The sequence below is a fragment of the Callospermophilus lateralis genome, unplaced genomic scaffold (genome assembly GCF_048772815.1).
Source record: "Callospermophilus lateralis isolate mCalLat2 unplaced genomic scaffold, mCalLat2.hap1 Scaffold_103, whole genome shotgun sequence".
Classification (NCBI taxonomy): Eukaryota; Metazoa; Chordata; class Mammalia; order Rodentia; family Sciuridae; genus Callospermophilus; species Callospermophilus lateralis.
The window spans coordinates 5,042,039-5,053,213 of record NW_027510486.1 but is presented as its reverse complement, the minus strand read 5'-3'; the positions used below and the strand labels follow the sequence as shown (position 1 = coordinate 5,053,213).

The 11,175-nt window shown below is 54.0% G+C and overlaps 1 protein-coding gene across 1 annotated transcript; it reads right to left on the bottom strand.

Annotated features, from left to right (window-relative positions):
* Positions 1 to 5,666: 5,666 nt before the first annotated feature.
* LOC143639981 (transcription factor HES-4-like) lies at positions 5,667 to 6,606 on the bottom strand. Its single transcript, XM_077107983.1, is given in 5 exon segments — positions 5,667 to 6,052; positions 6,141 to 6,228; positions 6,322 to 6,389; positions 6,392 to 6,416; positions 6,499 to 6,606. Coding segments are annotated over 5 exon segments (675 nt in total).
* Positions 6,607 to 11,175: the final 4,569 nt, after the last annotated feature.

Sequence of the window (11,175 nt, the reverse complement as noted above, 5' to 3'; positions counted from 1 at the left end):
CCTCCACTTACACTTGACTCTCTTGTCCGAGTTGTGCAGCTCCATCAGGATGGGTTCTGCAGGGGTCCCCCACCCCCAGCTCCAGCCAAGCACAGATTCACTTTCCATCATTGGCAAACTGGAAGGGTCATGTAAATGGGCGAGCGCCGTGTGGCCTTCATGTCCAGTGCTCTTTCCTTGGCACATTCTCAGGCTCACCCAGTCTGTAGGAGTGCCAGTGTCTCACTTTCTTATTGTCACATACTATTTAATGGCAAAGACAGACCATATCCTGTGTCTGGGAGGCTCCTCCCCTGGGCCTGGACTTTCCACGGTGCATCTCCTCCTAAGGCTGAGCTGGAGGCAGTCACTCATGCTCAACCAGACGATGCCCATGAGTATCCATTTATCTTCAATTCTTCCTGGTCCACCTCAAGGAAAAAGCTTGGCCTTACCCTGGGCTGGATGGGAGAGCCAAGGCCAGGGCTCCACTGTACCTGGGGCCTTAAGAGGTCATGGGAAGGGATCAAGAATTGAGGGTGCACCCTTTGCTGTCACTTTGTCTCTGAGGTCCCAGAGACACCCTTCCTGCTGTCTTGAGTTCTAATGGACAGATCATAGCATCCCAGAGTCATGATTCTGATGAATGTTGCAACCGTGGGAGTTAGGATGAGTCGCCTAAGAGCACTTCTGGCATATGACAGAGAAAATGCCAGGAGATGCTCAAGAAGCCAGCAAGGGAAGAGAATGATCCGAAGGGACTGTTAAAAGAAGTTGGCTCAGAGACAATAACAGGCACTGGGAGAAGCAACTACTTCTCGGAAGCAAAGTGAGAAGGTGTCAGGACCCAGGAAGAGGAATGTGAATATCTGGAGCCACAGGTGGTGGGAAAGGATGTACATGAAGAGATCAGCTGCCCTGAGGAAGAAGACTGCCTCTCTTCAGGGATGTGACCTGCCTGTGCTGAGAAGCAAAATGTGGTGACCTTTTTTATAGTCATGGGCATGGATCTGAACTCCTGACCTTCAGGTGTATAAGCAAGTTTTAAAGAAAGAATTCATAACACTAAAGATTTAAGCATCAGTTATTCTTACTATCTGCTATGTATTCTTTGGAATTTTTCTTGCTATGTGCCCAGCAATCTGCTAGATATTAAGAGTTTGTTGAGCAAAACATATATCTAATGTATACATCTGTGTGTATTCATGTGCCTATTTTCAAAACCAAATATTGTTAGATAATCTCTGTATTGAACAGCACTACCTTTCCTTTGTTCCTGGTGGGACTAGCAAAGATGTAGGCATTTAATTAGAATTTTTTCTCTGCATTTACACACACACATACAGGGTACCACATGGGCATCTCGTATCTTCTTTGCCCCACTACTAAGTTGTCTGTCTGGACAAGTACCCCTCAGTCTGTTTCCTGTTCGACACGTGCTTCCTGCTGCAAACTTCCATCCCTCATTTATCCTGCATCTGTCATGAACAATCGGTAAACATTTGCCCCCATGTAGACATGGCATTAGGCTGTGGGGACAACACAGGTGAGGACTGTTGGAGCAGGGGAAGCTTTGCCAGCTAAAGGCAAGATCCCCTGTGGCAACAGGAGGCCCTTGACATGGAGGTGCACCCTCTTCCTGGGAGTGTCCTACCCTGACACTCTCCTACCCATCCACACATGCCTCAGGTCCTTTACTCACAGTAGGGCCATGCAGGTGAGCCTGAAGCCACCAGGTGGGTGCTGAGACCAGGCAGGATGTCAGCAACATCTCTGAGGTGACCATGGAGGTGTTTTTTTTTTAAATATATTTTTTGTTGTTGTCAATGGATCTTTTATTTATTTTTTATTTGTATGCAATGCTGAGGATCAAACTCAGGGCATCACACATACCAGGCAGGTGCTCTACCATTGAGCCACACCCCAGCCCTGGACATTTGTTTTAATGCTTCTGTCACTGTGGCCCCCATATCCCACTTGGGCAAGGCAGTGTGCTCAAGTGTGTCTGTGCAGAAGGGTGGCAGGACCACCTGAGAGGTTGTCTGCCTAGGGTAGTAGGCACAGTAATCAGCAACTGATATCTGTGCACACACATTCACCTGGGGACTTTGAGTCCTCACCTGCCCTGATCCAGGATGCCCATTCGGTTACAGCCAGACAGGAAGCCCAATGCTGGCAGGGGCGAGGCCACCAGGGCACCAGGCTGTTCAGGCACTTGGAAAATCTGTGCCAGGTGAGAGTAGGTGGTAGCACCACCTGAGTTCTGCACATCACAGTGGCCACAGTGGCTGCTCCTACTTCACTCCCAGCAACCTCTTCCTCACTCCCATGGCCTCTGGAATCCCTTGGGCATGTTTTCTAACCCCTGGGATCTGTACTGCTAATGCTACTTGCATGTATTCAGTAAATTACATAGAATTTATCAATATTGTTACTTATTGCTGCATAACAAAAATTTAGCAGCTTGGGGCTGGGGTTGTGGCTCAGTGGTAGAGCACTCGCCCAGCACTGTGTGAGGCCCTGGGTTCCATCCTCAGCACTACATAAAAATAAATAAATAAAATAAAGGCCCAACTACCCTAAAAAATAAATATTTTAAAAATTAGTAGCTCAAAGCAACAAATGCTATGGTCTCACAGCTTCTGTGCACAGGAGTTCATGCTGAGGTGCTGGCATAGGGCTTGTGGTCCTATCAAGGGATCCATGTCTAAACCCATTGTCATTGCTGTTGGCAGGAGGCCACTGCTGCCCAGTGCCCCTCCAGCAAGAAGAGGAGACTTCATCTATCATTCATCTATTATGTTGCTCTCTCCATGGAAAGGGCAGCTGGCTTCCCCAGAGCAGACAGGAAGGAGCCTGCAGCCTTGCCTTGACTGACAGCCCATCCCCTCTCCAGGGCCCCCCTGTCGCATAGGCCATCCTTGGTGCAATGGGATGTGGCCCATGGAGGAGACTATTGGAGGTGCCCAGGAGGCTGCCAGGCCAGGGCCCCAGTTTCCTTGATGTAGCCCAGGGGTTCCAGGGAGCAGAGGGAGAGCATCCAGGCACAGGTAGGACTGTAGGAAACAGACAGCCTTGGAGCAGGGATGCTAGGTGATGGGAGGAGGGGGTGGGGGAACAGTGGGCCTCACCTCTCATAAGCCAGGAATACAAGCAGCCCCAACCCGGACCCTGCACCAGTTTTCCAGTACATGGAGTTTAATGGGCCTGGCCACTGACTTTTGTCACCATAGGGATAAGTTCTTCTCCAGATTTCAAATACCTATAATCTGTTGTCATTGTTCAGTCCCCAAGCCACAGGAGAGGACCCAGTCAGACCCACCACACAGGCAGGTAGCCTGCCGACAGTGCACATGAATTGAGCACTTATTGACCCTTGGTCCAGTCCAGGCACGGGGTTGGAAGGGGGGCTGTTGGAGATGAACTGGGAGGGCCGTGACCAGTGCCCCTCCACCCAGAAAAGGGGACTCCATCTGTTATACAGCAGGAAGCCTCTGCAAGACAAGAGCAAAGACATGAACAGCTGGGGGAGGGGGAGAGACAAGGAAAGACCCAAGGGTCTCTTCAGAAACAGGAAATGTATAGAAGGGTAGGGAGGACAGGAAGAGGTCCCCTGAGAGTGGGAACACCCTGCATTTGGGGGCGCTGCTCCCACTATGAGGGCAGCCCTGCAGAAAAGCACCTGATGAGGGTCTATATTGCCTCAGCCCACACAGTGGTGGTAGGAAACAGGGTCAAGCAGTGTCCTGGCTAGTGTGTAGAAAGGCTGAGACTCAGAGGTAGGGGACTCACTGCTCCTGAGCCCCAGCCACTCTCAGTTGCCAAGAAGGGGGCAGCCTGGGAGACCCAGAACCACCCCTTTAGTGTCCCCTGCTGGGGACCCAGCTTCAGCCCAGGCTATGCTTCCTAGGACCTCCCTATCGACTCAAGAGAGACCCCAACTCCCATTCTGCACACTGTTTACACCAATCGATCAGCTCAGCATGGGCTGAGGTTGAGCCCACTGTTTTAAGGAGGTGCTACGTTTGAAAGGACACAGGTGTGGCTGGTGGGAGAACAGTCCCACAGGACCCAGACAGCTGAAGAAGCCTGCAGCAGGGGAGTGGTCTGAGGTACATAGAGAGGGGGGAGAAATTTGGGGAGGGGACTGAGTTCAAGGAATAGAGATCAGGATGGTCTGCCCATCTGAGAGTAAGGGTCCTGTGGAGCCAGAGTAGTCCCCGAGGGCTAAGTGGTCCCCAGCACAGAGATTCCTTTGGCAACAGTGCCCATAACAGATCCAGGAATCAAGAAGTAAGGGGCAGGGGTGGATGATGCTGCTGCTTCTGGGGACAGGGGGCATCTGAAGCTCAACCTCACAGGTGGCATCCTGGTTGGCCTCTTCTTTTTGGCCACCCAGGCAGAGTGTCCCCCTTTCCCTGCAGTGTGTCTGGAACCCAACTCTGAGCAAGTGGCCCCCCCTACCCACGCACCAGTCTCAATTCCCAGCAGGGGCCCTACCCTCCCTCAACATCTCCCCTCCTCCAGTCACCCCTCTGCAGATCCCTCCAGCCCTCCTGCCAAGAGCAGCCTCCACCTTCTCCTTCCACCCAGATCTAAAGGGAGCAGGGTCCCTGCATGTACGTACACCCAAGGGTACAGCCCACAAGGTGACCTGCTGTTCAGGGGCACTGCCCCAGCCCCCAGGAGCCCAGGGAGGCAGGGAGGCAGAGAGTAGGGTGACTGTCTTGGTAGAGACTTGGAGGCTTCTGCCAGGTTCCATGGTCCTGCCCAGGAGGACCCAGGCGAACCCGTGGGAAGAGGCGAGATAAGCCTGTGGTAGAGGGACTCACCTCCCTGATGGCTCATCCAGGCAGGTGCCAGGAAAGTGTCTGATGAATTCGGCCACACTGGGAAGCGGGTCTGGGTACACCTTGCGCAGGGCTCTGGAAGACTCCCTGCGGTCTCAGCTTGTGGCCCGGACCACTCCCTCAAGCACCTGGAGCCTCCAGCAGCAGCTCTGAGGGTAGCAGGACAGTGGCTGAGGGGGTGCACAAGGTGCGTGCCCAGGGTGGCCTGGCATTTCTGCTTGGTGACCTTAGTTGCATCCAAAGGCAGGTGCTCAGGATTCATGGAAGGAATGTGTCCTGAGTCCAGATTACCATCTGCGAGCCTCTCCCAGACACCCTTCCCGGTTGGGACCCCTACCAGTGCAGGCTTGGGGGTCGGCCTGGGTGGACGCGGGCGGCTTTGTGCTGAACCTTGAGCTTAAAAGGAAGAAGACAGTCCTCACCCCAGCGAAGGACAACTCCTGGGGAAACAATGGCATGAAAAGGCAGATCTCTACCTCCCAGGGTTCGGGGAGAAGGTGGGCTAAGTACCCTTAAAGAAAACTTGCCCAGGGAGGCCATGCGACCGCCTTCCAGTACTGAGATACAATCCGGGAAGCCTTCCTGCCTGCGCCTCCTGGGCACGCTTCACATTCCCACCCCAGCGTCGCCGAGCGGGCCGCCCGCCATATCGTGGACCAAAGCAATCTCAAAGCTCCAGAGGCAGGCTGCTGGGCCGCCAGGAGACCACCAACTTGAGAGCTCTGCAGGCCTGAACCAGGCTGTTCACAAAGACAACAAAACCACCCCAAGCCTCTGGAAATAAATACTCTCTGCTACAGTCTTGGCCAAGGCCGCGGCCCTAGGACCCGCTGCAGTTCATTGTAGCCACGGCCTCCAGGGTCCGCTCCGGCCTTGAGACCCCATCCTGGGGGCAGCGGGAGGCGCCAGGGTCAGCCTAGGTGGCAGGAGCGGCGCGAACGCGGCCCCTGGGCGCAGCAGGGGAAAGGGGCCGTCAAACGACCGCCGTGGCGGGAGGCCAGCGTAGACCTCGGACTCCGGTTTGTCTGCAGCGGCGGGCAGCGAGGCAGAGTGGCGCGAAGACCCCAGCTGGAGCAGGCAGGCTGCCAGGTGGCCAAGTAAGCGAGAGCGAACTTTGGCTGGGACACCCTCGCAGCCAGCCAGGAAGCGGGTCACCTCGGCCAGGCACTCATTGAAGCCTGCGCGATACTTGCCCAGGACAGCAGGGTCCGAGCTGAGTGCGGCTGCGGGAGCACCAGAGACCAGCTGTCGTGTCTAGGGCGGTGGCCCTGTGCACCTCCCGCCCCCAAGCCTCTGCCACCAGCGCCTCACCTGTCACCTGAAAGCGACGCAGGTTTTGTAGATGTATCACCGTCATCTCCAGGATGTCGGCCTTCTCCATCTTCGAATGACGGGAGCTCTGGGGGCAGGGACAGGGTGGTGGTCTGTAACTCAGCCATGTCCCATTCTGTTAGCCTCAGTCCTTGGATTCCCCCTTCTCCGCCCGACTTACATCCTTCCTGACCGCGTCCAGGATGAGGGTCTTGAGCTGAGCAAGGCTCTGGTTGATGCGCGCTCGGGGCGCTTCTCCATGATGGGCTTGGAGGACTGCGGGTCGGGCAGCCGCTGAGTCCCGCGTTCGGTCACCCCTCCCCCAACCACCGAACCCCCCACGCTGGCGGGAACCCACCTGACGGTGCTCTGCCGCGCTGCGGGGTTTATCTGGGGTCGGGCTGGCGCTGGCCTGCGTTCCTGCCAACGGCGAGGCGCTCGGCTTCTCTGGGGTGTCAGCCGGCATCCCGCAGCCCGCGCTCTGGTGCCGGGCAGAACGTTTGCGCCCTCTGGCGGGTTCCGGCCAAAAGCCCGCGAACCAGGACAGTGGCCGGCTATATAAGACCGCACCGCGGCGGGGCCTGTGAACCCGGCCAGGCGTCCTTTCCCTCACTAGCGTTGGCCAATGGGCAAAGCGCCTCTCCAGCTCAGCTCCGCAGGCGTGCGACCCCGCCTCCCCAGCTGTCACTCACTCGCTGCCGCGTCTGCTCCGCCAGCCCGGACAGTGGGACCGCGAAGCCCCGCTCTGGCAGGTTCCCGGCGCGAGCCAGGAGGGTGCTCGGGATGTAGGCTCACCTACCTGACGCGTGGAAGCCAGAGTGCACGGGGGATGCGGTCTGTCGCGGCGGTGCAGTATGTCTGAGAGGAAATTTCACAAGCCCCTCAGTCTCCAGATTTGTTCAGGCTGCACGTGTGCAGCATTTAGTGCAGGCCTGGGCCTCTAGGGACGTGAACCGAGCTTTGCTGGGACGAAAGAACCAACGCCAGTCACTGGGCTGGAGAGAGGTGACTGGCTGAGCTCGGCAGGCAGTTGGTGGCATTGGGTGACACCATAGGGCAATCTGATGTGGGCAGACTGGCAGTGTCACAGGGTGATGACACAAGCCAGGTAGAAGGATGTAATGGTGATGGGTCTTTCTTCTGAGGGCAATTGTTAAAAAGTTTCTGTCTGTTGCTTGCTGTTGTTTTCATTTTGAGTCACACCATGGGCATTGCTTTTCTGTTTAGCACTCAGGGTCCCCAGCATACATGGCCTGACAGACGTCCTGCATCCATGGTGGAGGTTTCCTGAGGTCCTGGAGCCCCGACGGCTGGAGACTCTCCTGGTGCTCCCAGTCCAGTGGAGGAGGCCTGCCACACACCAACAAAAAGCAAACACACTTTTGGAGAGACAGAAAGTGAGGGGTAGGCTGTGGCAGAGAAGCCTCTCCTTCCTCTGGTTGGTCCTGAAGCCTACAGGATGGATTCTTCATGGGAAGGAAGCTCTGCAAGGTCCAGGTGGAGGGATTGGCATCCCCAGAATCCTAAGGGTCACGGGGGGCCAAGAGAAGACTGGAAGTGTTAGGTAGGGCCAGCAGGGGCCTGGGGGCTTCTGGCCCAGGGAGAGGTCTGGAGAGCCTGTCCTTGGGGCCCCATCTGAAGCTGCCCCTCTGAGGTCAACCCTAGTCTGGCCCTAGTCTAGAGGAAACACAGCCCTGGCTTCACCTTGGGGAAGCCCTCTGGTACCCAGCACTGAGCAGAGAGTCCTCCTGTTCTCAAGGGGCACTGAGGTAGGGTGCAGGGGAGAGTCTGCCTATAACCCCTGAAGTCTACATGAGGTGCACCCTCTGCTTGGCTGTCAATCTGGAAAGTACCCCCAGTGTCCACAGTATCCCCTTCTCCTGCAGGGAATTTCCTCTGAGGGCCTGAGCCTGTCCCTGTGTTCTGGGCCTCACCTTGGGAAGAAAGAAATCAGGCATAAAGGGACCCAGAGTGAAGCAGAAGCCTGAGAGCAAGGTTCTCCCTGGTTTCTCTGTGTTACCCACCTCTCCCCACAAGGTTCCTGCCCTTTGAACTTTTGGTTTCTCTTTTTACCCTAGAGTTCTTGGGAAAGACAAATGAGATCTTATCCCCAAAACACATTGAGGGTGCCCAGCACACAGTGAGCACTAGATTCTCACCAGCTGCAGCCCTGTTCCTTCCCCAGGTCTGGCCACCCAGCTGAACAGAGAGGACACTGCCTGTTCTCACCTCTGCTCTGCCTGAGTGCCCCCTCCTGCTGAAGGAAAGCCCCCCGAGGACTGAGGGGCCTGTGCAAACAGTCCCTAGCAAGAGTGCATGAGCACCAGCTTTGACACAGGCTGAGCCTGCTGTCCAGCTGCATCTCTCTGAGACTCTTCCCTTGTCCCTCTACTATCCCTTCATGGCCTCTTGAATATGAACTTGACCTCTAAAGGATCTTCCTGGGGGCGTTGGGCCTCCACTATGAGTAGGAAGGGAGGGTCCTGGGCTGTACAGGGTCATGGTGGTGATTCCCTTGTGTGGCAGACTGGGTTTTCCAAAAGGGGCACTGACTTCTTGCTCCATAACCTTGTGATGTGTCCCGGTGAGGACAGGGGCCTGGCAAGACATGACTTCTAAGGCTGAGGGTTTTTTTTTTAATATATATTTTTTAGTTGTTGATGTTTAGTTCCTTATTTTATTTGTTTATATAGAGTGCTGAGAATCAAACCCAGTGCCTCACATATGCTAGGCAAGCACTCTACCACTGAGCCACAACCCCAGCCCCTAAGGCTTAATTTTAAAGGTGCTGTACACACCCACCTTGCTGCCTTGGGACATTTGCTGTTGAGACCTGGCCCCATGCTATGAGGAAGGCTTCCCTGGCATGTGTGTGTTGCAGCGGGCACCCTGCCAGGGTCTGATGATACAACAACAACATAAAATCAATGTGTCCTACTCTCTTATTCAACAATGGAGCAGCTGGTGTCCTCAAACTCAGATGACACTGTTTGCCTGGAGATCTCATCAGACCCCATGCATGGATTAAGGATTTGCCCCCATTTTGGATGTCAGCCACCAGCTCCAGGGGTCTTACCTATGCTTCTGACCACTGGCAAAAATTCAGGGTTCCCACAACCCCCTCCTTGGTTCAGTTAATTTGTGCCAGTGGATCACAGAATGCAGGGAATCACATTCACTGGTTTATCATAAAGTGTACTCTAAGCAATGCAGATGAAGAGACACAGGGGAAGAGGGTGGAGAAGGGTCCTGGATCTTCCATGCTCTCCCTGGGCACTGTCCTCAGGAACCTCTAAGTGTTCATCTGGAAGCTCCTAGAATCCTGACCTTGGGGGTTTGGTTGGTTGGTTACCAGGGGTTGAACCCAGGGGCACTTAACCACTGAGCCAATCCCCAGACCCTTTGTTTTCAGGGAGAGGGGACCTAAGTTACTAGGGCCTTGCTAACTTGCTGAAGCTGGCTTTGAGCATGCAATCCTTCTGCCTCAGCCTCTCAGTCACTGGGATTACAGGCGTGGGCCACCATGCCTGGCTGTTCTTTGTGTTTTAATGTAGGCTTCTCACGTAAGCATAATGGGTTAGATCACTGGTCACTTGTGATCAACCGGACTTTCATCGGCTCCTCAGGGCCCCCTCCTGAAGTTACCCAGGGGGTTACTAGCCAGCACTTGATATACAAAGACACATCACTCTTTAAAAATTTTTATTGGGCTGGGGATGTGGCTCAAGCGGTAGCGTGCTCGCCTGGCATGCGTGCGGCCCGGGTTCGATTCTCAGCACCACATACAGACAAAGATGTTGTGTCCGCCAAATACTAAAAAAAATAATTATTAAAATTTTCTCTCTCTCTCCCTCTTTCTCACTCTCTCTCACTCTTTCTTTAAAAAAATTATTGTTGTTGGTGGACCTTTACTTTATTCATTCTTTAAAATATTTATTTATTTATTTATTTATTTTTAGTTTTCGGTGGACACAACGTCTTTGTTTGTATGTGGTGCTGAGGATCGAACCCGGGCCGCAACGCATGCCAGGCGAGCCCGCTACAGCTTGAGCCACATCGCCAGCCCTACTTTATTCATTTATTTATATGTGGTGCGGAGACTCAAACCTGGTCTTTCACACATGCTTGGCAAGTGCTCTACCACTGAGCCCCAGCCCCAGCCCAAGACACATTATTTTGAAGTTACAAGGTATTTTTCAACTTGTGTGCAAGGAGACAGAGATCAAATATGTACTTCATGGTATCATAAAGGCCTAGCTGACAGCCAACACCAGCTCTGTACATGCACCTCCACAGGACACCACATGGTCCCAGCTGTTGCTGTGAGTGGCCAGCTCACACGTACTGAGCCAGGACCCCCACCTGGCAAAGCAGAGGCCCTGCATGCCCATTCCAGGATCAACCCACAAAAAAGGGCAGTATTTGGGGGTCATTGATTATGTAGCATTATGACTGGGACATTGGGGATGGACTGAATCCTGGACCCAGGGTCAGTGATCTTTCCCTCCTCCCTACTTCCTGTTCCAGTAGAGAGAGATAAGATGCAAAGAGTCTGTAGTGGTCAGATAAGATTATGAACCAGCCAAATAGATCGTTCCTGGCTATTTGGAGCTGTCAGAGTGTAGGCACTTATTCTAGGCCAAGGTTCTGACAGAGGCAGCTTCACAGTGTCCACTTGGATGTCAACTTCAGTTGTTCAGCTTGGAGGGGGTCGTGTGTGGGCATCACAGTCTGGAGGAACCACACTATGCTAACCCTGGAGCACAGATATTTGGAAGTTCCTTGCTGTGGTGATTTTCCTGGGCAAGGCTCCTGAAAAGTGACCAGGTGACATGGGCAGGGTGCTGTCATGTCCAGTCTTGGGGTACCCCTCCTTTTATGGGCCTCAGGTGAGGGCATTATGTCATTTGGTGCTCTGGGGTGTTCGATAAGCTCATGGGCCTGGTTTTTCTGATGTTTGATACACCCTTGAACCCCTGTGCTTCTGGTCAATTTGATAAGTTCACAGGGGTCCTTCTCATAAGCATGGTTAATT